We start from the raw sequence: 27,155 nt of genomic DNA on the forward strand, positions 1-27,155 counted from the left end.
TAATTGTATAATGTTCATCTGTTCGTTGCTCATTTGTTTAAAGAGTGGAGCGCAATTGCAAAGTATTGTTGATAATTAAGATGTCTGCTCCTCAATAAGAGTCACTTCCAATAATTTAAACTTTGTTGATTTGTGGGGAAATCATACAAAGTGTATACGCTTGGAAAATCTGGACTAAGACTCACACATACGCTCACACACACACACACACACACACACACACACACGCGTGCGCGCGCGCACACACACACACGCGCACACACACACACACACACACACACACACACACACACACACACACACAGACAGAGAGAGAGAGAGAGAGAGAGAGAGAGTGAATGATGGCTATAAGCGAGATTTGTTGTTGTTTCAGAACTCGAGCCGGAGCTTGGCGTGGAACACTTGGCTGATTTACGATACCCAGACGGCGATCCTCCATGTCACTTTTGCTGCCAGCAAACCAGCACATCCATTCACGATGAGAATCGTCTCAAGATAGTTAGCGGTGGTAAGTCGACACTTTTCTCAACGTAAGCACTCTTTTTGAAAGAAAATTCAGTTAACTAATGTCAGACTTTTTGTATTAATTAGTTTCAATGAAATCTAAAAATAGGAGGTTTATTATTTTAAACTTGTCAGTATATCGGCCACAGCTATCTATTTTCAACCTAAGTGCTTCTGTGTCAGCACATTTGTTTCACGCTAGCCTCGATTTTTTTCTCAAACATACCGATTCATTGGCGAGGACAGTAAACAGTACTTCATTTGACTGTAGTTTCTCTAACACCACGTTTGATCTTTGCTCTGTTGACTTATACTTTGAGCAGTGAGTAGTTAATATCAGATAAGTTGTCCGGCAGCGGCGGGAAATAAATAACTCGGTGCAATACGGAAGAATTAACTTTAAAGTTGTAATTTTCAGTCGGCCTAGGGCATTGTTGGTCACTAATTCCAGATAATTTTATCTGTATTAAGAAGTCTACCACACTTAATAGAACTCAGTTAAATAGTTACATGTTGTCGTTAAACACTATGGCAGGCACAGCGCATATTTTAAATCACTTTGTCCTTCTACCGAACTCAAGAGTCATTCTGCACCAATGCTGCAAGAGAACTAGGATTTAACACTTGTACTATCGCACTTTTTGCACCTAAAAAGGTGAAACGAGGTAAGACCAGACAGGCGTAGAAAACTATGAACTTCTTGGAGGACTGATAATCTGTCAACATTAACTGCCCTAGAGAACGGTGTCACTGTGCTAATAAAATGTAATAAGCACTCAGTGAAATAAAAACCAAAATTTTCCCTATGAGACTGGCAAAAATACTAAGACGATTTCATCTTATTTAAAGTGAATGAACCGAACAATGTCATGCATCCAATACTTCAGTCATCATACCGGCATCAAAACACAGAACGATCCAAAGGACACAGAAACACTGATTTCCGCCTACCGAAACAGTTTCACTCAGGAACATTGTACTAGGGTTACTCCTTTAATTCGTCATACTAACATCAAACATTAAAGAAGTGATCTCGATGTAAATGATCTGCTACGATTGCACGTCATATGAAAGGTGACTGAGCATACCGTGATACATGCACAACACTATCGCCGGCGGAGGTGGCCGTGCGGTTCTAGGCACTTCAGTCCGGAACCGCGAGACTGCTACGGTCGCAGGTTCGAATCCTGCCTCGGGCATGGATGTGTGTGATGTCCTTAGGTTAGTTAGGTTTAAGTAGTTCTAAGTTCTAGGGGACTGATGACCTCAGATGTTAAGTCCCATAGTGCTCAGAGCCATTTTAACCACAACACTATCTCGATTATACGAAAGACGCTGCTCCACTTCTAACGGCAATTTATCATGAGTCACTAGTGCAATGGACCAGCCCAAAAAGTTAAAAACCAGGAGAGAAATCATTCTCGTTTAAAGGAAGGGTCATGGGACTGATATGCAAAACTACAGGAATATATCACCGAGGTCGGCCCATAGAATTAGGACACACGTTTTAATGCGGGTGTATTATTGCTTTTTTGTAGATCGAGTAAGACCTATGTAGGATTTACATGGAATATGCGAGCACCAATCTTGTGACTGTTCACGTTGTTCATCTATGAGATAAAGACAGCAAGAGCTCGTTGATCGCACGTCCATGTTGCGTTCCTTGGCTTCCAGAACAGATTCCATACATTTCTAAACTGACACCTGGTAAAGAAACTGCTCCCTCACGGAGTACTTGTCAAGCTTTATGATTTGTGAGCGGATAGAAGAGTTCCTACGATATAGATCTCAGAATGTTTTTCTTAATGGGAAGAAACCATCAGGTGTAAAAGTAGCTTTGGAAGAACAACTAGTGAGCGTAATTGGACCTTACCGTTCACGATATACACTGATGGGCCAAAACATTGTAACCATTTGTCACAATGAGAATTAATGCTGTATGTTGACGTTGTGGGCTCGTGAAGTGGTAAGTAAATTATACAACCAGTGCAGAGACGAATAACGAACATTCCCTGCGACAATACGAGGCCTGTGTGGGGCATCCACTAGCAAAGGGTTCCTGCCAGAGGTCGCTCTCCGAAACAATCGAAACTTGGCATTGCGAAAGAAAAGTAAGGGTGGAAAATAACGATTTAGGTGCCAAAACGTATCAATTTTCTAGCAAATGACGGTCAAACATTGGACGCGACTTCATCAGTCCACTCGCGCATCATAAAACCAAGTGAGTTGGTAGCGCAGTGGCTAAGAACACAGTTTCGAAATTTCGGGCCGTGAGTTGATTCCAATATTCCGTTTTGTTTTTTGTTCTTCTCGTCGCGAAGTATGTCACATCAATATATTTTGTGATACTGTAAAATGCAATTGGATTACTGATGAAAGAAATAAATATTTCAGCCTCATTAAAAGCACACTATATCATCACAAATATTTTATAGGGATGTTATAATGAAAGAACAGTGACTTACATAGGTCCATTGTGGGTCTGTAATTACAGTACGGCAGCGAAAACTGTTAAACATTCAAATGTGTTAATGCGCAACCGATTTACGCTGGAAAAGAATTAGTTCCAATTTTTGCCTCTAGTTGCAAATCTGGCGCTGTGAATGCAAGAAAGACGTATAGAAATGCTTCCATGTGTAATGGATTAGGAACGGGTCGTGGGCAGAACAGGTCAAACAAGTGAGGAAGCCGTAACGTTGATTCTATTGTTAATCGCCTTTTACACGATTTGTTCAGTATGGGCACCGGAGTCGCCGACGATATGCTGCATCCGTAAAACAACACGATCGACAGTTGCTCGCTAACGTTTTCTTGTATACTGGCCTTCAGATAGACACTAAACGTGTCCCTGGTAATCGCGTTCTTTTAGATATCCCTAGATCGAAAAGTCGCATGGATTCAGATCAGATGTTCTTGCAGTCCATGCATCTGAAAAACCTCTGGAGATAACACGTTCGTGATAGGTTGCGTTAAGCAGATGCTTCACTGGGCGAGCGACGTGACGTGTTGCCTCATCTTGCATGAAAACAATGGTTTCCATACAGTTCCGCTACTCCAAAGCACGAATCACATGCTGTACAAGAATGTCTCGATAACGTTCAGACGTCACGGTACTCCTGAGAGGTCCTCTGGGTGTATCCTCTTCAAAGAAGAAGGGACGAAGAATAAAGATGCTTGTGAATCCACACCACACTGTCACATACGGCGAGTGCAGCTGCTCTTCGTGCACAACATGCGGTTCAACAATGGATATTGTGCGGTTAGATGTGTAAAATGGACCGCAAATCTTTCCATACTGTTGGCAATGGGATGGGCAATATCGTGACACTGAAAGAGCATCGGCACTACGCGGGACGCGTGCTCCATGGTCAGTTACAGCAAAAGCAGCATCGTCAATAACTTTCACTAGGATAGGACACTTCCCTCTTCCACACCAAGCAAACCCATGTTCTCGAGTTTCATAGTCATCTTCTTTAAACCATTTAATGACATCGGGCCCCTCCTCCGACCTTTCAGTCGGCGATACTCCCTCAGTGCAGCACTGTAATCGCTGCCGTTTACATAAAACAGTTTCACTAACAGCGTACAGTCATTCTTCTCGATAACGGTACTGTTCACTCAGGTTATGGCTTGTCAAATGACAGCGTCGAAGTTATACCATCATACAAACAGTGTACAGCTCCAGATTTGCATCTTGTGACCATAATGGGAACTATTTTTTTCCAGCGTAAATCAGTTCCGCAGTAACGCATTAGCATATCTTCCAAGTTTCGCTGCCATGCTATAATTACAACCCACACTGGAGTAGTAGCTGCATTATAATTATAACCACCCGATATAATCTTACATAATTAACAGTAACTGAAAATGAAAAACGTATAGATTCTAATATTTCAATTACTGCTAGGATTTTTACTGTTTGCTTCTAGGCAACCAGTGCGTTCATAAAAACATTCGAAGCATAAAAATTCGGAACGTCACGAGTAACATTCAGAGGCACATATACCAAACCCGCATTTTTGTATGAAAATCATTAGTTAAACAGTCTCGCAATCTCGTGACAATTTTGCGGTAAACCGTGGAATCGAAGTATTTTTCGAAAGCTGGCACCTGCAATTAATTATGGGTCAAGATGTGTATTTTAATTCCATCGTTTCTAGTTGTGATTTTCCTTTGCTCTGCAATGAGAGTGGGGCACTTCCGCAATAGGCGAGTATAATTTTTCATTTGTCAGTAAAAGTAAATAATATGGCATTACGGGCTCTAGGTAATCTTGAACCCGACCTAGAGGTTTTTCTTCCGATCCTGCTATGCTCGGACAAGTGTGCTTGTACATTTCGTTGACTGCAGCATTAGTACTTCCTTATATTCAAAGTCATTCTTACAGTCATGACATCCTGTCACGTACCGAAGTCAAGGAGTAGCGGCGAGGGAGGGGTGGGGAGAGCGAGGGGAGGATCACCTGCACTCCCCTGCGCCTATGCAAATTTTGCATGAAGTCTTCCCCGTCCGAGCGCCCCCACCACCACCGCACCCCCCCCCCCTCCCTCTCCAGCTGCCCTCATCCCTAGGCCATTAAAAAAATATGATGCGGAAATAGTAAGATGCACTACTCTGGCAGTTCCGAGAAAATCGCAAGAGAAGCTTTACATGTCTATTATATGCCTTATGTACCTGTGTGTAGGTGTCTGATGTTAAAGTTCATGGTGGTCAAGTGGGTTGGCCAACATGAACTAGCATACCGCCACGGTAGGTCAGCGTTAGCTGCCTTCTGTGGAAAAGACTAAGTGAACAGATCAATAATGAACTTGAAGGGGTGTCATGGGACGACCGCCCCCAACATATTCAACGAACAATAACGAACAACATGAGATCAGTCAAAAAAAAGGGGGTGGCGTCCGAGTTTCTTAAGACGAACGTGAATGAGACGACATCTATAGTATCGCTCCCAGGCTGGGATACACAAAAACCACAATTACACTGTGTTTTGGTGAAGTGCAACGTGATTTTACTACCATATTTGTGAAAATACGTGTTATATTTACGTGTGCATCACAACACCTCATCATGACGCTGAGAATAAAAGGGGAACAGCTCCTTTACACCTAAACTGCAGGATGGAGACAATCTGGCGGCGGCTCCATTAGCTTCTGGGGAACATTCATGTGGGCATCCATGAGTCCAGTGGAGCACCATGACGGCCGAGAAGTATCGTACTCTGGTCTTAGACCACATACACCCCTTCATGAAGATCATGTTTCTCAATTGCAGTGGCATTTTTCACCAAAATAACGCACCATGTCACAAGACAAGTAGTGTGATAGAATGGTTCGAGGAACGCAGTGTCGAGTTCCAACTGATGCTCTGACCCACCAACTCGCCAGATCTTAACCCAGTTGAACACGTCTGTGATGTGATTGAACGTGATGTCAGAGCTCATCACCCCTCCCCATCCCCACCATCCCCAGAATTTATGGGAAATAGGTGACCTGTGTGAGCAGATGTGATGCCAACTGCCTCCTGCGACTTCTGTCAGGGCCTCATTGCTTTCACGCCATGGTGCGCCACCGCTGTTAGCCATACCAAAGGTGGACATACTGGCTATTAGGTAGGTGGTCACAATGCTGTGACTGGTCAGTGTACAGCCACTAATAATAATTAATTTCTTGATATTTACATTGAGTTACATTGACGATAAGTGCTTTCAGCCACTCATAGGCCTACTTATTAATCATAACATTAGGCATGCTATATTCTAATATTTTTAGTCCATTAATTCAGTGTTGATTGCCTTGATTTTTCCATTAAATAGCCAAATGTGCGAGTTATTCCAACAGTAACAACTAATGGTAACGAATTCAATGAATGACATATCACTTCTACATGTGCTTGGCCAGTATACTTTATATTCAGATTGTCCTGTTTGAAAGAGATAATAAAGTTCACACTATTCCGGACCAATTGCCTCGGGATCCTTGAGTATTTCCGATTCAAATAAAATGTGTTAACTTGCATATGGATACCAAAGCAGAAATCATTGTGATTTTCCACTGAAACATCGTCAAATATGAGTTCGTTGTTTGCCTTTATTTTATCAGGCGGTGGAATACCACTACTTTCTCTGAACGTATAGTATGTTAGTCCCAAAATGCCATGCAAAATCTCCAGCAATAGCTGATATTTTAGCTGAAACAGAGTTTTCGAAAAAATATATTCCTGTTAGAAGCGAATTCCCCCAGAATGTGTTAACAGTGCTAGAATTAGATTAGTTTTACTACAGCCCGATGGCCCAGTAAGCAAGGCATATATAATATCGGAAAGTAATAATCCAATCGTCTTGTTCTTCTGGTTTCATTCCAGGACCAGTCGCTTGATACTAAACTCTAGTCGTGAGGTTGCTTCGTCCACGTGGTTTTGGGAGTAATTGTCCATGTACATTGGCATGCAGAGGGTTTTATAAACTCTTACACATAGCTGGGCAATAAAATTTAAATAGGATCGTAGTTCAGTGCCCACATCCGGTAATGTAAAAAATCATGTGCTTCCACCTCCATCTACTACACCTTTGTGGAAACTCTAACTCATGCTGTGATGCATAGCTGTCATTAACTGCCGGCCGAAGTGGCCGTGCGGTTAAAGGCGCTGCAGTCTGGAACCGCAAGACCGCTACGGTCGCAGGTTCGAATCCTGCCTCGGGCATGGATGTTTGTGATGTCCTTAGGTTAGTTAGGTTTAACTAGTTCTAAGTTCTAGGGGACTAATGACCTCAGCAGTTGAGTCCCATAGTGCTCAGAGCCATCTGAACCATCCATCTGTCATTAACTAAACTCCTAGAAGTCTACTCCCGCAGATGTATGCACTCTTTCTTGTTAAATATTTCATTGAAATAGGGAGGTCCCCTACAGAGTTTGCAAATTCAACCAGTATCGTTGAGGGAGTGATAATTTTTCCATGGAAAAAGTCTGAAAGCTTCATAGATACACATGTGATCAAAAGTATCCGAACAGCCCCAAAAACAAACATTTTCCATATTAGGTGCATTGTGCTGCCATATCAGCGACCTCAGTAGTCATTAGACATCGTGAGAGAGCAGAATGGGGCGCTCTGTGGAACTCACAAACTTCGAATGTGGTCAGGTGATTGGGTGCCACTTGTGTCATACGTCTGTACGTGAGATTTCCACACTCCTAAACATTCCTAGGTCCACTGTTCCAGATGTGATAGTGAAGTGGAAACGTGAAGGGACACGTGCAGCACAAAAGCATCCAGGCCGACCTCGTCTGTTGACTGACAGAGACCAGCGGCAGTTGAAGAGGGTAGTAATGTATAATAGGCACACATCTATCCAGACCATCACACAGGAATTCCAAACTGCATCAGGATCCACTGCAAGTACTATGACAGTTAGGCAGAAGGTGAGAAAACTTGGATTTCATGGTCGAGCGGCTGCTCGTAAGCCACACATCACGCCGGTAATTGCCAAACGACGCCTCACTTGGTGTAAGGAGCGTAAACATTGGACGATCGAACAGTGGAAAAACATCGTGTGGAGTGATGAGTCACGGTCACAATGTAGCGATCCTATGGCAAGGTGTGGGTATGACGAATGCCCAGTGAACGTCATCTGCCAGCGTGTGTAGTGCCAACAGTAAAATTCGGAGGTGGTGGTGTTATGGTGTGGTCGTGTGGAGTGATGAGTCACGGTCACAATGTGGCGATCCTATGGCAAGGTGTGGGTATGGCGAATGCCCAGTGAACGTCATCTGCCAGCGCGTGTAGTGCCAACAGTAAAATTCGGAGGTGGTGGTGTTATGGTGTGGTCGTGTTTTTCGTGGAGGGGGTTTGCACCCCTTGTTGTTTCGCGTGGCACTATCATAGCACAGGTCTACATTGATGTTTTAAGCACCTACTTGCTTCCCACTGTTGAAGAGCAGAAAGATTGTATCTTTCAACACGATCGAGCACCTATTCATAATGCATGGCCTCTGACGGAATGGTTACACGACAATAACATGCTTGTAATGAACTGGCCTTCACAGAGTCATGACCTGAATCCTATAGAACACCTTTGGGAACGCCGACTTCGTGCCAGGACTCACAAACCGACATTGGCACCTCTCCTCAATGCAGCACTCTGTGAAGAATGGGCTGCCATTCCCCAAGAAACCTTCCAGCACATGATTGAACGTATGCCTGCGAGTATGGGAGGCTAAGGTTGGGCCAACACCATACTGAATTCCAGCATTACCGCTGGAGGACGCCACTAACTTGTAACTCATTTTCAGCCAGGTGTTGCCTCGATACTTTTGATCACATAGTGTACATCACATAATCGGCACCAATCATCCATGGATCACATTGCTTTGACGTTACTAAACCGACACTGATCCTGACACTCTTACACCCTCTGGTGTTAATACAGTGGGTTTTGTTGAACAGCATAATGTTCATGTCAGGTGCCTGCTGCTGCAACGACTTCACCTCCCTTCCAAGAAAAAGCTTATTTGCTTGTTTTCCCTATTCATCACCATGAGCGTTAACTCTTACACTGCCTCGCAAGCAGAGAATGTTCATACGTATCATGACACTCTCATCCCTTGACGTTTGTCTAAGAAGAGCGTGAACTGTGTATCGACTGCTGTAAATATATTTTTATGACCTCTGAGACGGTGATTATTAATATTATTACTATCTTACGACATCTTCATAAGTCCTTGGAACTGTCAAGACACAAATACAGCATGAGAGTGGTTTCATAAATGGCTCTGAGCACTATGGGACTTAAATTCTGAGGTCATCAGTCCCCTAGAACTTAGAACTACTTAAAACTAACTAACCTAAGGACATCACACACATCCATGCCCGAGGCAGGATTCGAACCTGCGGCCGTAGCGGTCGCGCGGTTCCAGACTGCAGCGCCTAGAACCGCTCGGCCACCCCGGCCGGCAAGAGAGTGGTTTGCATGTATATTTTTTTTTAAAAAAGGAAATCTACAACCTGCTGAGTTACAAAACATAATGACAATCATAAATAGATCAATACTTACATGCTTACACTTCGTTCGTATTAGTTATTTAGCTACAGTACCGCGATGTCACGGACGTGGAGGCGCGAGACGCGTGGGAGTGTGGTGGCATGGGGTGCGGGACGCAGGCCGCGGGGCGTGGATTGAGAGGCGGGGGATGCTTGTTAAAAGTTGCAAGCAGGGCATGTACGAGGGCAGTTCAATAAGTAATGCAACACATTTTTTTTCTCGGCCAATTTTGGTTGAAAAAACCGGAAATTTCTTGTGGAATATTTTCAAACATTCCCACTTCGTCTCGTATAGTTTCATTGACTTCCGACAGGTGGCAGCGCTGTACGGAGCTGTTAAAATGGCGTCTGTAACGGATGTGCGTTGCAAACAATGGGCAGTGATCGAGTTTGGTTCAAATGGCTCTGAGCACTATGGGACTCAACTGCTGAGGTCATTAGTCCCCTAGAACTTAGAACTAGTTAAACCTAACTAACCTAAGGACATCACAAACATCCATGCCCGAGGCAGGATTCGAACCTGCGACCGTAGCGGTCTTGCGGTTCCAGACTGCAGCGCCTTTAACCGCACGGCCACTTCGGCCGGCGTGATCGAGCTTCTTTTGGCGGAAAACCAGGGCATCTCAGATATTCATAGGCACTTGCAGAATGTCTACGGTGATCTGGCAGCGGACAAAAGCACGGTGAGTCGTTGGGCAAAGCGTGTGTCATCGCCGCAAGGTCAAGCAAGACTGTCTGATCTCCCGCTTGCGGGCCGGCCGTGCACACCTGTGACTCCTGCAATGGCGGAGCGTGTGAACACACTCGTTCGAGATGATCGACGGATCACCATCAAACAACTCAGTTCTCAACTTGACATCTCTGTTGGTAGTGCTGTCACAATTGTTCACCAGTTGGGATATTCAAAGGTTTGTTCCCGCTGGGTCCCTCGTTGTCTAACCGAACACCATAAAGAGCAAAGGAGAACCATCTGTGCGGAATTGCTTGCTCGTCATGTGTCTGAGGGTGACAATTTCTTGTCAAAGATTGTTACAGGCGATGAAACATGGGTTCATCACTTCGAACCTGAAACAAAACGGCAATCAATGGAGTGGCGCCACACCCACTCCCCTACCAAGAAAAAGTTTAAAGCCATACCCTCAGCCGGTAAAATCATGGTTACAGTCTTCTGGGATGCTGAATGGGTTATTCTGTTCGATGTCCTTCCCCATGGTCAAACGATCAACTCTGAAGTGTATTGTGCTACTCTTCAGAAATTGAAGAAACGATTTCAGCGTGTTCGTAGGCACAAAAATCTGAACGAACTTCTCCTTCTTCATGACAACGCAAGACCTCACACAAGTCTTTGCACCCGAGAGGAGCTCACAAAACTTCAGTGGTCTGTTCTTCCTCATGCACCCTACAGCCCCGATCTCGCACCGTCGGATTTCCATATGTTTGGCCCAATGAAGGACGCAATCCGTGGGAGGCACTACGCGGATGATGAAGAAGTTATTGATGCAGTACGACGTTGGCTCCGACATCGACCAGTGGAATGGTACCGTGCAGGCATACAGGCCCTCATTTCAAGGTGGCGTAAGGCCGTAGCATTGAATGGAGATTACGTTGAAAAATAGTGTTGTGTAGCTAAAAGTTTGGGGAATAACCTGGTGTATTTCAATGCTGAATAAAACAACCCCTGTTTCAGAAAAAAAATGTGTTGCATTACTTATTGAACTGCCCTCGTATGTAGCAGGGGATGTATGTAGCTGGATGCTGATGTCAGTGAAGTATCATACGCATGCGAATGCGAACTGCAGCCCAGTCTCACTCTCACCACGAATGCAGAGCAGGGGGGGGGGGGGGGGGGGAGTGTCTGTGTGCACTCGGGGCGAGGGGTTTCACGAAAAATTTGAAGAAGTATAGGGGGTCTTGGAGAGGCCTCCCCTTCCGTCCCCACCTTGACCTCGGCAGGAGGTAGTACGTCATGATTCCTGATATGATCTTGCTGACTTCAGTGAAATATAACAAGTACTCTTGCCTGAGCGTGGTACGATTCCCAGGATGGGCTCTAGGACTAGGTGAACGTTACCTAGAGCCCGAAATACCACACTACTAAAGTATACATCGTAGGGCTTATATCACTGTACATACTTTGGCTGAATTGTTTTTAATTAAATTGTTACTTTTCCGATTTCGTTGATAAGCGGCCTATCGTATAAGGTGGGATCGTTTTCTCCACCCTACGAGTCAATAATGTATAAGAACGGTTCCGTTTTTACGTAAGGTCGCAAAAATTTGTACAGAAGCTGATGATAAGCTTCTTTTGTCAGCTTTCCAGGATTTTTAGTTGTTGCATACACATTTTGATGTCGTTCCATTAGTTGGCTAACGTATTGATTGATTGAGGACAAAATTGGTCGCAAATTTTTTGTAGTAGCATCTTTTTTCGTGTAGCATAATAAAGTCATGTCGAAACTTTGACCGTTATTTTCTTGGTAGATATCTGTGTTAGCGACTAAGACAAGAAAGGTACCCCCTTATTTTCACCCTTATGGCACCCTGCCAAGATTTGCCTGTATCAGAGAGCGACATATGGCGGGTTTGCCTTGTGAGACGAATGAGTCTGACAAAGGGCAAATCGTTACTGAATGGAGCCTGGGAAAGGGAACTTCAGAACTGACGAAGTTGTCAGGCTGAACGCCTACAGAAACCGGTGAAGGATGGTGAACTCATGAGTAGGAGACAAGATGTTGGACATCCTCACCTCAACACAGAACGCGGTGCTCTGTCGTAGTGTGACGAAAGAGTAGATTACTGGTGCAGGCACAAGTGTTTTATAGCACAGCTTTAAGTGATCATTGTTTAGACATGAGGATCTGCACCACGGGACTTCTACGTGTTCCCATGGTGGCCCAACGACTACGTTAGTTTCAGTTTCATTGGGCATGCAATCATGTTTGGACTGAGGATTAATGGAAACGTATCATATGCATGACTCAATAACGTTTCTTGTTACACCGGATCGACCGTCGTGTCTGAATCCGCTATCATCCAGACAAACGGCTGCACTAAACATGACCTGCCCCATGAACAAATCCCGGTGGGAATAGTATTATGCTGTATTGAACACTCATTTGCATTTTCATGGGACTTATGGTAGTAATTCATGTCACCATGGCAACCGTAGACTACGTGAACATTAGTGTGGACCACTTGGATCTCTTCATGCTTGATATCTTTCCCAACATTAGTGGCATCTTCCAACAGTAAAGTGTCCATGACACCCTGCCAGACTCATGCGAAAATGTTTTGAGAAGAGCGATACCGCAACGATAAAACAACATTATACCATCAAAAGTATTCGGAAACCTGGCTGAAAATGATTTACAAGTTCGTGCCGCCCTCCAACGGTATTGTTCGAATTCAATATGGTGTTGGCCCACCCTTAGCCTTGATGACAGCTTCCACTCTCGCAGGCATACGTACAATCAGGTGCTGGAATGCTTTTTGGAGAATGGCAGACCATTCTTCACGGAGTGATGCACTCAGGAGAGGTGTCGATGTCGATCGGTGAGTCCTGGCACGAAGTCGACGTTCCAAAACATCCCAAAGGTTTTCTGTAGGATTCAGGTATGGACTCTGTGCAGGCCAGTTCATTGCAGGGATGTTATTGTTGTGTAACCACTCCACCACAAACTGTGCATTATGAACAGGTGCTCGATCGTGTTGAAAGACGCAGTCGCCATTCCCGAATTGCTCTTCAACACTCGGAAGCAAGAAGGTGCTAAAAACATCAATGTAGGCCTGTCCTGTGATAGTGTCACGCAAAACAACATGGGGTGCAAGCCCCCTCCACGAAAAACACGACCACACCATAACACCACCGCCTCCGAATTTTACTGTTGGCACAACACATGCTGGCAGATAACGTTCACCGGGCATTCGCCATACCCACACCTTGCCATCGGATCGCCATAATGTGTACCGTGATTCGTCACTCCACACAACGCATTTAAACTGTTCTGTTGTCCAATGTTTACGGTCCTTACACCAAGCGAGGCGTCGTTTGGCATTTACCGGCGTGATGTATGGCTTATGAGCAGCCGCTCGATCAGTTTTCTCACCTCCTGCCTAACTGTCACAGTACTTGCAGTGGATCCTGATGCAGTTCGGAATTCCTGTGTGATGGTCCGGATAGATGTGTGCCTATTACACATTACGACCCTCTTCAACTGTCGGCGATCTCTGTCAGTCAACAGACGAGGTTAGCCTGTACGCTTTTGTCTTGTGCATGTCCCTTCACAGTTCCACTTCACTATCATATCGGAAACAGAGGACCTAGGAATGTTTAGGAGTGTGAAAATCTTGCATACAGACGTATGACACAAGTGACACCCAATCACCTGACCAAATTCGAAGTCTGTGAGTTCCACGCAGCGCCACATTCTGCTCTCTCACGATGTCTAATGACTACTGAGGTTGCTGATGTGGGGTACCTGGCAGTAGGTGGCAGCACAATGCACCTCATACGAAAAACTATGTTTTTGGGGTGTCCAGATACTTTTAATCTCATAGTGTAAATGAGACACTATCCGGAATCACCGGTGGTTATATTGCTTTGACACATAATTGTATGTAAATGACTGTATCTTGTGAGGTTTTTCGCACAGGATCTGGTTCTTTATGGGGAAGTCACACCTCAACCGAACCAAGTGTAGTATACTGCTATTAAAGAGGCAAATCGCGCTGGTATTGGTAATCACAGAATTGGCTGTCACTTGCAGTAGTTGGCAACAACCGTTAATTATGTAGGAGTATACGCCCATATTAACTGCTGGTCAAAGAAACGCCTAAAATACGTGTAGGAGGGTGGATATTAGAATGAAATCCATTAAAGGAATGCAGACGAAATGTAATTTACTCAGGGAAAAGGTAGCTTAAAACTGCTTCACTTCGCCAAATCGTGAGCCTTGCTCAGCAGTCTGGGACCCTTACCAGGCGGAACAAATAGAATTCATTCAGTAGACAGAAAGAAGAGGAGCGTGTTTCACCACAGGTTCGTTTAATAAACGTAGAAGCACAGCGAGGATGATCTTCCCGCTCCAGTGGCGGATAATCTAACAGAAGCGTTGTGCACCACAACGAGGCTGATTTAAGGCAGAAATGCTATTCCTTAACCTCCTCTGTGATACCAGGGACGATATTTTAAACATCCCATTTGTTCTGGGAATGCATTACACATGTAGTCGTTAGTTTCTTTCATCACCCTGAGTGAGACGCATAGAGTTTTAACGATCTGACCAATCTGCAGTCTTCTGAAGTTGTCCCCTGCGAAAGCAGCAGCACTTGGGTCGTAGATTCGTTGTCTTGAGGCTGTAGTAAACCGTAATCAACCATCTGTTGTGATGTAATCAAGTATATCGTTCAACTCTTCTTTATGCACGCCTCTCCTATTTATTTTAGCAGCTCACGAGAAATTGCAAGTTACAAGTATTAGTCATTGTGTAACGTGCGCGTGGGGCACACAATACTCATAAAAAGCCTGTACTATGGTAAGTGAGCGGGGTTCACCTGACAGGATTTTCGTATAGATATTGACCGCATGTACCTGAATGGTGGCAAATCAGACTTACACCCACTCTGTACTAACAATGATCCGTCAAGTAAGTTCAAAATGCAATTAGACGTCAGGATGGACCAAAAGCAACACTGAAGATGCTACCAATTTGAAAATAATACGGTCGCCAGCCTAATTAGGCATTAACTGAGTTTCTTCCCTGTACAAGTTGATGTATATTCATGCAAAACAACAAGTAGTAACACTGCATAATATAGTAGAATTTTAGAACCAGAAAATTTATAGAACTGATAGTTTCACGTTCTGTACTGATATGAAAAAAATCATGAATACATAACACTGCACTATAATGTATACAACAAGGATCTATACTGTCTATTGATCTGATTAAAATAGGGCATAGGTTACCCTAGGAATAGCACTTTCGAGCCACACACAAAATGTCAACTTTGATAAAGATCAAACACTGATAAATTTTGACTTATATATTGACTTTAACTTTTGCTGGTCAAACCAATGTGGAACACTACAGAATTCAAATGAATAAAAAGGGGGGGGGGGACCCTGAAACTGTTATGATCACTATATTAAAAAAAATTATTACTGAAATTATCATGCGTTCAAGATTTCCAGCATATGAGTTACTACTCTTTTTTATCTTATTTACTTCTCGTTTAAATACCTTTATATCTGCCTCGAAATAATTAAACTTCATTACTATAACAATATTAAAGTTATCTTTCAACTTCGTTAGACCTTCGTTATTCATTTGCTAGTTCATTAACAAAACAGTTCTTTAAACACCATTCTAACATAACTAGGTCTGCAAGTAATTATTCTTAACACAAAATTTAATTTTTCATTTCGGGACGCTCGGATTGCACAACATTTGGAAAGGACCCTGTCTAGGTTAGTTGTGAGGATAATTAAATGATGGGAAAGTTCTGGTAAAATTTAGGTTATTATTGAACAGTTCTCTCTATGGTCCATACGAATACAGTACTAAAAGTTTCAACCTGCTTGTATCGATGCGGCGGTTGGCAGGCGGTGAGATGGCGAGGCACAGAGCACACATACAACCACAGCTATGTCTCTTGACGTATCGGCACTTTAATTCTTCTTAGCGTCGCAATACTTTTCCATTTAGTGCCTATGGAATTTTGCCATGCTGTGTGGGCGTTGGAACAGCATACCCGAGGCTCAGTGAAACTACGTCTTTCAGGAGAGCCTCCTCGCTCCAGAAGGTGTTGCTCAGACCAATGCCAAACTCCAACTACTACTGCTGAGCCCGTTGTGCCGTACAACGCCCGCGTGCATTTTCCCGCGCTCGTCTGACATCCACCTTTAACCGCTCCCTTACAGACAGGGTATTAACCCGAGGTTTTGCATTCTACATATCCTAACACATTGCCTGCGTATGGACCAGACGCACAGTTACAATTTTAAACATCTTACAACAGTCTCAACATCTGTTACATTTCAATTCTATTACAATATTGCTTGACATTTGACATAAACATTAATATTCACATTGAAACTCGTTTACAGTTTTCGTAACACAATGACATGAAACAAAAAAGAAATGAAATCAGAACATCAATTACACTAGTTTATCGAAAAATCAGAAGAAAAAAATTACTTATATGTACAATAGTACAGCGTCGTTGTTGTTACAACTGCTTTAGCACGTTACACGTTATGAACATACTTACAAATGTTATCTTTCAACACCATTGACTGATTACACTTTATTGGTTCTTAATTTTTTTTAACTTATTACTTCTGCACAAAATTAACATCTGACCAACTGCACCAAACAACACGTCCATAACCCTTGAATGCCCCTTCCGATCATATCAGGCAGTGTCACTACTTCGCTTGGGCGCCCGCTCTAGGCGGAGCTCCAAAGGCACCCGAAGACCTTCGTCTCCATTTTTGTTTAGCTTTTGTTTTTAGCTATAAATGTAATTGTGACCTTCGAAATAAGTAGGCGATATGTTGCTATTTAGAGATACTTACTACAGAATGTTAAGTGAGTTAAATGCACTTTTATTAAAACATTAATGAAATAAAGTTAGCATTTTGGTGGGCAATCTCCAAACACAACTACCAGTCACACTGATGGACTACAATTCTGGTAGTCTTTCCCACAAGAAATGTACCATCTGCCAGGCCCGGATCTACGGTATTTGCGAACCGGGCAAAAACGTGTTAATGGCGTCCCCCCCTCCCCCTCCCCCCTCGAGCATTTGGGATAAGACGCCAGAAATTTAAAAAGAAATCTTTTTCTCAAATATATGTTCATTTTGTAGAGCACACCTTTGTGAAGAGTTTGGTATATAAAGCATATGTGTTAGGGAAATGTATGACAATTTATTAGGTCTTATGTGTGCCAAAGTGCAGTGTATTTCGTTCTGTGGAATTTAAAAGTGCATATTTTGCTCCCAGTCCGACAGTCTGACATCCCATCCCCCTTAAAAAAAGACTCACAATTGATATTGGGTGGGAGAATGAGAACTCTTCAGAAAATTTTCAATTTCCCAGTCACAAATAATCCCACCCAGTATTAATTGTAAGTTTTTTTAAATGGGAATAGGATGTCAAACCGGCCGACTGGGAACAGGACAGGCACCACAGGACATTTTAATTTCTCTATCGCCTATTAGCTAATAAATTTTTCTGTTATATGACATAAAATTAACTACAGGAAGCATAAAACCAGTAAAGACAAGAGACAAGTGTGACAGTACGGTACACATTTCTTCAATCCTTCGATCTCAGCATTTTTTCTCTCTAATTTTGCTACAACTTTAACTGGCGAGCCTTCCTTTCTGCGGAAGAATATACAGGGTGACCGTTATTGAATTATATGAAATAAAATCGTCTTAACTTCTGAACGGATTGCGTTGCGATGTCCAAACTTCACGGTTGATACGCGAGTTGGGGTGGCAGTCACTGAAACAAGGGCAGTTTTCTTTACGGCGAGATCTATTTACGACATTTCAATCACCAACTTTCTCTTCCGAATGCGTAAATATTTTCTTGACACCCACCTACGTAGGGAGAAATGATCATCATAATAAAATAAGAGAAATCGGTGCTCGAACGGAAAGATTTAGATGTTCCTTTTTCACACGCGCCATTCGAGAGTGGAGTGGTAGAGAAGTAGTATGAAAATGGTTCGATGAACCCTCTGCCAGGCACTTAAGTGTGGATTGCAGAGTAACCATGTAGATGTAAATGTAGATGTTGGCCGAAGGGTATGTGGGCAGTTACTATGCGCCTTGTTAATTTTTGCGACGAAGTGCAGTTTCATTTGGATGGATTCGTCAATAAACAAAATTGGCGCATTTGGCGGACTTAGAATCCGCATTTCGCGATCGAGAATCTCTTCACCCTCAACGGGTGACTGTGCGGTGTGCAATGTTCACTCACGGAATAAATGGTGCGAAATCCCTTGAAGGCACGGTGACTACCGAACGGTACGTGAACGTTTTGGAAGATGATTTCATCCCCATTGTCCAAAGTGGCCCTGATTTCGACAAGATGTGGTTCATGCAAGACTGAACTCGACCCCATCGAAGCAGGAGAATGTTTGACGTCCTGGAGAAGCACTCTGAGGACCTCATTCTGTCTGTAGGGTACCCAAAGGCCACTGGAATGGGCTTCGATTGGCCGCCATATTCTCCGGATCTGAACACATGCGACTCCTTTTCTTGGGGCTATATTAAAGACAAGGTGTAGAGGAATAATTCCAAAACAATTGCTGAACAGAAAAAAGACCTTCGGGAGGTCATCGACTGCATCGATGTTCCGACACTTCAGCGGGTCATGCAGAATTTCGTTATTCGTCTGCGCCACATCAATGCCAATGTCTGCACGCATATCGAACATGTCATACCCTAAATCAGTTGTTGAATAAAGTGTGTGCACGCCGTAGTTTGTAACAAATTTACGTCCTTCTTCATATAGTTCAATAACTGTCGCCCTGTATTATCTCATCATAGTTCGTCAAACGGTTTGCTACATGAAAAATCAAAATATCGTTGTCTAGTGCTGAAAAAGCTGTTAATACGTACGTGTAGTACCCAAGACTGGTGTGGTTTCTAGGTTTGATTACGTCTATTTTGTCACTATCTGTCAGATGAAATGAAATAGGCGTTTATAATATTTTAACAATTGGAACACACGCCAAATAAGCGAAACTGTTTCAGTACAAACTTTCATTTGTATGTACCTCATTTACATAAATAACAGAATATAAGTCAGACAGCACCAGTATCAAATACCTATTAGACCTACTACAAGCAAAACGTTTTATGTTAAAAAATAGTTTCACATTTCATTCATATGCTCAAGTTTCTCAAGCATGAGCTCGAAAAGTTGTAGCATAAAATTTTTATGTAAACTTAGAATGGTCATATTCTTCCACATATTTTGTGTGATGTCTCCGTTTCCTCTCCTTCCTCGTTCTAACCATCTTGTCATCACTAACACTGTGACGATTCCTGTCATTGTCAAAACTTATTCACCAGTTAACTTCACTACCCCTACCAGAATCACCGGTTCTGTTATCCCGCGTTTATTCTCCGTTTACGGGTTATTACATGTTCGTACAACGCGTTTTCCACTGCTGCTAGCTAGTGACTGTACAACTGGCCCTTGGTTGTGTAGCGACTTGGCAAAAATTATCTGCCAAAATTTCATACACCGAGAAGATAATATGTAATCTTTCTTACCTGTTATTCCTGTTAATCGCTTATTTCCGCTCTGGTAGTCTGAATCTATGGATTTCGCTAATAATTATGACGACGCTGGTCACTCGTACACGCAATCAACCACTTACAGAAACAGCCATTGGCATTCACCCGTTCGGGTTTATTCTGCTCATCTCGTATAGCCCCAACCCTTTCACATGCGTGGATGCTTTTTATTTCCAGATGCGCTGGTGACTGTCCAAGCAGGGACATCACGTACACTACACACTGATTCAAAAATCTACTTACGATTTGTTCATATATCAACTTAGAATTTATATGAAGATAGTAACTGTTTTCGAAAGAACAGATACCACTGATGACCATGCAGCTTCTCTGGAATAAATGATAATTAATTGAAACCCTCAGCTGCCGACAGATGCTGTTGATATACCTCGATGGGGACAGCTGAAAATGTGTGCCCCGGCCGGGAATTGAACCCGGGATCTCCTACTTACATGGCAGACGCTCTCTCCATCTGAGCCAGCGAGGACATAGATGAATAGCGAGACTGCAGGGACTTATCCCTTGCACGGTCCCCCGTGAGACCCACATTCCCAACTGTCTACAATCTACATACGTATTAGGTACTTTACCTTCTTTAATTTCACTCTGATCTGTCGTTATTGCCTTATAAATATTGTCACTAACTGTTGTTTCAATTCGTAGTGGACAACCTCGACGTCTTTTTGCCTTTCCTCTATTTCTAACAAATGTAGCACCATATATTTCAATCCTGACCGCGTTCCTGGTGACAAGGCTTGGTTATGTTCTACCATAATATCCTCATAACTTCCCATTTTTTAAATTTAAAAGCTACAAAATATAGACAAATCCTAGTAAATAAAATGACTACCACCGCACACACTACTATAATTCTGAATTTTAACCTCCTTTTGTAGCAGCCACTATGTGCCCTGAACAATGCTGCGCAGGTGTAACATTAATTTTTCTTCCTCGGTGAGCTGCCGCTGAGGCTCGTAGCTGTAGGTTGCTCCTCTGGCTGATGCAGTGTGCTGAAGGCAGGACTTCAGGAGCGTCCTGTGCTGGGGACTGTGCAGGCCCTGCTTGCCGTCACTGCACTTGTCGTTGTTCGCCCCACGCTGCTCACCGCGTTGTGCCATCTGAGAGTACAAAGATTGCTGTAGTGATGCTTTAACGTAATCCCACGGACCGCGAGTAGGCTCTAAATGGCTCTGAGTACTATGGGACTCAACTGCTGAGGTCATAAGTCCCCTAGAACTTAGAACTACTTAAACCTAACTAACCTAAGGACAACACACACATCCATGCCCGAGGCAGGATTCGAACCTGCGACCGTAGCGGTCGCGCGGCTCCAGACTGTAGCGCCCTGAACCACTCGGCCACTTCAGCCGGCCCACGAGTAGGAATTGTATATTTTATCATTGTTACGCGTTAGCACTCCCTATCATGACTCTAAACGTATGATTTTTTCTCGCATCAACCTTCACAGTTCAACCGAAGTTCAAAAACATTTCAGACACAGTTGAAATCCTACTTATAACCGTTCTCTGACGGATCTGGCAGTCATTTACTAGCAGTTAGGTTTTTGAATTCTCGTAATTCTTTCGCGATTTTTACATTTCAGAATTTTCACTAATAATTTCAGGCCTCTCATATCATTCGAAGCACATAGACTTCGAAGACATCCCGACCATGGATGCCATATACGGCGATTTAAGGGAGAAATACTATCCCTTAACCTTGTGTTACTACAGATGACGTGTTAAAGATTCCATTTGTTCTGTGAAGCCGGCTGGAGTGGCCGTGCGGTTCTAGGCGCTACAGTCCGGATCCGAGCGACTGGTACGGTAGAAGGTTCGAATCCTGCCTCGAGCATGGATGTGTGTGATGTCCTTAGGTTAGTTAGGTTTAATTAGTTCTACGTTCTAGGCGACTGATGACCTCAGAAGTTAAGTCGCATACTGCTCAGAGCCATTTGAACCATTTTTTTGTTCTGTGAATCCATTATACGCATGGCGCCTACTTGCTTTCACCGCCCTAAGTTAAATGCACAGGGAACTAATAATTTGACCAACCTGAAGTCTTCTAAAGATGTTCCCTGAGGAGACAGCAGCACTTAAGCGATAAATCCGTTGTCTTGACACTGCATAAACCATAGTCGAGGAACTGATGTTATGCAATTAAGTACTTCATCCACTTTTTTTTCAGGGATGCCAGTAGAAATTGTTTTAGAAGAACACTAGAAATTGCAAATTACAAGAATTATTCGCTGCTTTTAACAAGTCACACGTTATGAACATATTTAGAAACTTTATTTTGCAGCACCATAGACTGACTGAGTATATGTTATTTATTTTTAAATTGTTCTAATCTCATTATTTCTGCAGAAAATTATGATCTGACCAATTGCACCAAACAACACCTCTGTGCCCCGTCACTACCCCTTCCGATATGATTACGCAGTGCCTCTACTTCGATTGGGAGCCCGCTCTGGCGGATCTCCGAAGACACCCGAAGATCCTCGTTTCTCCTTACGTTTAACTTTTGTTTTTAGTTATGAACGTAATTCTGATTTTCGCAGCAAGTAGCCAATAGCTTGCTATTTAGGGACTTATTACAATATGTTAAGTAAGGTTAATGCACTGTTTTGAAAATAACGTTTTGGCGCGAAGTTTCCGAACGTATCCGCCAATCACATTGACAGACTGCAATTTTGGTGGTCTTTTCTGCGGGAAGGGTACCATCTGCTACACCACCGATAACGTCATATGTATAATACTGTAACCTCTGCTGCTCTGAGGTAAGAGTCTGGTAGCTAGATGTGATTGCTATTACAGCTAGAAAAATCACAAATTTACGTTTAAAATTTCCACTATACAACCACAAAAAAATCAAGCAATATACAACTGTTACTCCCTCCGACTTAAATCTCGTGATACGTCTATGGGATTAAAATCGCACAAATTGAAGTTGTTAAAGTTGGGGTCTTACTGTGAGAGCTTCTTCCCGTGCGGTATTCGGAAGTGGATCAAGAAAGGGGATAATCTTAATAGTATCCAAAATACAATCCCTACAAGGTGACTTTCCAAGCGTAAATGAGGTGTAGACTAGTTCCAATGCCGAAGAGGATGGAGCAGGGGTCAATCGACATCACGCCATTGAATTTTACTATTCTACATGATTGGATTTACTGCCAGCTGTGGAATTTTAAATTACGACTTCTTCTCTCTTTTAATTCCACCCACATCAATTTACAACAACAAGTAGAATGAGTCTGTTTCCAGTTTTCGTGACAATCATCTCCTTTCTGCTCCTAACAAAACACACAGTGTAAGACTTAGATGGTAGTCAGCAATAATTTAATGTCGATCAGAGTCCAGCATTTTATACCGCCGACAGTTTTTGCACCTAGATCTTATCTTTGCATTAATATTCAACAAATTCTTAATATTTAAGTGTGGTGTCTGCTCCACACTATACATGGTACCTGGAAGGAGTGATTTCGCATCGTCAACATCGGCTGAGTGAAGATGAAAGTAACATACACTATTTTATCGATCAAAGACTCGAATAAAAACCCTTTTATGTTAAAAATTACCTGGTACAATGTTTTTCCCCATTCTGCACGATCAGAATACTCTGTTGGACAGTATTTTAAGTTTCTGTGTCCTTCGACAGATATCAGTTGTTTTTCTACCAATAATGAGACTCAGCTACGGGATGATATAATGTTTCCCGTTTCTTATATTAGTGTTCACAGTATCTGTTACAATAAGCATTGAGATCCTTCATAAATTGATAAAAACTAGTTATGCACATTTCAAAGGTTGCAAAATGGTTTTAGGTGTCCTAGTGGTGATAACAGTTCTTCACAGGACGGACATCGTCGAAAAATGTGAAATTTCCTTGCTAAGATACACCCTCAGTAATATAGACATTTTGAAAGCTGTGTTAAACACAAATTTGAAAATAATTCTTCAGAAAGACGAAAGGGTAGCATTAAAATAACCGTCAACGCCCTGATCACTAGACACTCAGCATTTTATAGGCAATTTCGATAGGACAAGGTTGTGTAAGGAAATCAGCTGTTTACTTGTTTCATGGAACCGTTCCAGCAGTCATCTCGGATTATATTGGGAAGTCACTGAACAACTAAATCGAGAGAGTCAGCAAAATATTGAGGCCAAAAACATCTGTGTAATCATCTAGAGAACTTTTCGAAACTACTGTATGGAAGGCAGTTTGACGTTTCTTGTCTTATTGGACTGCCAAGGTTCGTGTACATGTTAGATGGGTTTTAATCATCGAAGCACATGGTTACTATAGAACTCAATTGTTAATATTTCCGGTTTAACCAAGCGTTCAAGATGTGCTGGTGACTGTGACTGATCAACAATGGAACACAGCTTAATAAAACTAGAAGGGGCTTTTATTTCAAATTTTCCAATCTCTTCTCAATAGCAGACTCACTTGCTTTAATTTCCAATACACATCGGTTTTTGTGTTCATTAAAATGGTAATTCAAAACTATTTTCATGCTGCACTCTATGTATAGCTCTTTATACATAACATGAAGGAGTGCTCCAACTTCTGAAGAAAGATTTTGAATTTTTACCAAGTTATTATATTTTAACGTACATCGGTTTCGTGATGAACATGACATACGGTTGTTCGTTAGCTCGTGGATCTTTTTGAGACTGGTGCTTTGCTTCTTTGTTAGAGAGTATTACCAAAAGTGTCTACTTTAACTCGAGTAAGAGCTTTATGCGAACGCTCTTTAACGTCACCCGAGCTGCATAAAGGATACTTTCACTCTCCAACTGCCTTTGATATAGTTGAAGTCCAGGGTTCCAATAACGGGACTAGGTGACGCTGCCAAAAGTGTATAAAGCGCCACGACCTTTTATCGCTTATTCGTTAGGAGGGAAAAGAGAAGCGTCGACACCAGCTTAACGTAGTGAGCTCAGGTGAACGAGACGGAGGTGGCTTTTCACCATGAAGCAAGACGACACAAAACGATCTTGTCTGTCGTGTACGAGTACTACAGGCATCACGAAATACAACTCCGAATATTTTAGAAATACCTTTGACCGTTATGAAGCGTAATACTATCTTTGCCAATCGATCTACACTTTGCACCACCATTTCCTTTCCAAAGCGACCGTAACTTTCCCTAATTGTAAAACGTCAATGAAGTCTAAAAAAATGCATAATAAGGAAATGAGTTGAAGGACTATATGGTTAGACAATTTTAAGGGCAATTCAGTTTTAATCTCCTACCGCTCTCTAATCATGATTTGTAAATTCTGTCTGACCGAATAGATTTTTAAAGCTTTTCTGTAAAATAGCATACTCTATACAATGAAGTTATTGGACATAAAATATCGTAGATGCTTAATCTGATGTGTCGAAACCTTTTTTTTTTTTTTAATCGTGAACCATTCAAACACCAGTAGCTCTTTGAAGTAGAATAAAAATACTTACCATCACAATATTTGTTTCTCAAGGTTGTTTCATAGTACCTCAATGCATTTAGTCAAATACTTCCCTAATTTACTTAAGTCCTTCAAATTAGTGAAATTTGAACTTTGTCGCTGGTGTGAGAATTGATGTTTCAATGATATAAAATGGAGCTTAAGCATAAATTACTTTGTTCTGGAATGTTTATGTTTTCTTACTGTTCTTCGAAAACGAAGAATCTGCGAGCGAAAATACGCACAAGACGAATGCTCGAAGCTATAACTAATGCTTTATTGGGTTTTAGCTTTTTATATGATGTGAACGTGTCTTATAAACTGATCTGAATTCACTTTATGATTCATTTGAAATGTAACAGACGCGGGTCACTGTTTAATTTAAGTAGGCTCTCTAGTTACAGTCCTTTCACGCCATGTTGTTGTTGTGGTCTTCAGTCCGAAGACTGGTTTGATGCAGCTCCCCATGTTACTCTATCCCGTGCAAGCCTCTTCATCTCCCAGTACCTACTGCAACCTACATCCTTCTGAATCTGCTTAGTGTATTCATCTCTTGGTCTCCCTCTACGATTTTTACCCTCTGCGGTGCCCTCCAGCACTAAATTGGTGATCCCTTGACGCCTCAGAATATGTCCTACCAACCGATCTCTTCTTCTAGTCAAATTGTGCCACAAATTTCTCTTCTTCCCAATTCTATTAAGTACCTCCTCATTAGTTATGTGATCTACCCATCTAATCTTCAGCATTCTTCTGTAGCACCATATTTCGTAAGCTTTTATTCTCTGTTTGTCTAAACTATTTATTGTCCACGTTTCACTTCCATACATGGCTACACTCTATACAAATACTTTCAGAAAAAACTTCCTGACACTTAAATCTGTACTCGATGTTAACAAATTTCTCTTCTTCAGAAACGCTTTCCTTGCCATTGCCAGTCTACATTTTATATCCTCTCTACTTCGACCATCATCAGTTACTTTGCTCCCCAAATAGCAAAACTCATTTACTACTTTAAGCATCTAATTTCCTAATCTAATTCCCGCAGCATCACCCGATTTAATTCGACTACATTCCATTATCCTCATTTTGCATTTGTTGATGTTCATCTTATATGACACTGTCCATTCCGTTCAGCTGCTCTTCCAGGTCCTTCACTGTCTCTGACAGAATTACAGTGTCATCGGCGAACCTCAAAGTTTTAATTTCTTCTCCATGGATTTTAATTCCTACTTCGAATTTTTCTTTTGTTTCCTTTACTCCTTGCTCAATATACAGATTGAATAACATCGGGGATAGGCTACAACCCTGTCTCACTCCCTTCCCCCACCACTGCTTCCCTTTCATGCCCCTCGACTCTTATAACTGCCATCTGGTTTCTGTACAAATTGTAAATAGCCTTTCGCTCCCTGTATTTTACCCCTGCCACCTTCAGAATTTGAAAGAGAGTGTTCCAGTCAACATTGTCAAAAGCTTTCTCTAAGTCTTCAAATGCTAGAAACGTAGGTTTGCCTTTCCTTAATCTATTTTCAAAGATAAGTCGTAGGGTCACGTGTTCCAACATTTCTACGGAATCCAAACTGACCTTCCCCGAAGTTGGCTTCTACCAGTTTTTCCATTCGTCTGTAAAGAGTTCGTGTTAGTATTTTGCAGCCGTGGCGTATTACACTTATAATTCGATATTTCCTTTCACAGCAGAGTTGGTGTTACTGCGATATTACAAATTTTAAAGAAAATTTAATAGATTTAATAACCTTAGAAAATTTGGACTGAAAGGCATACAAGCGTAAAATGATCGATGTAAAGCCTTACTATGAAGTAAAAAGTCCTGTGACTTTCCCACTT

General features: G+C 42.4%; 1 protein-coding gene across 1 annotated transcript in view; it reads left to right on the forward strand.

The window, feature by feature from the left end:
• The window catches only part of LOC124556400, a 720,172-nt gene that overhangs the window by 247,682 nt on the left and 445,335 nt on the right, over positions 1–27,155 (forward strand). Inside the window, exon 2 of the mRNA XM_047130362.1 lies at positions 374–508. Coding sequence (XP_046986318.1) covers positions 374–508 — 135 coding nt within the window. The remainder of the gene's footprint in view (positions 1–373; positions 509–27,155) is intronic.

The sequence above is a fragment of the Schistocerca americana genome, chromosome X (genome assembly GCF_021461395.2).
Source record: "Schistocerca americana isolate TAMUIC-IGC-003095 chromosome X, iqSchAmer2.1, whole genome shotgun sequence".
NCBI classification, from domain to species: domain Eukaryota; kingdom Metazoa; phylum Arthropoda; class Insecta; order Orthoptera; family Acrididae; genus Schistocerca; species Schistocerca americana.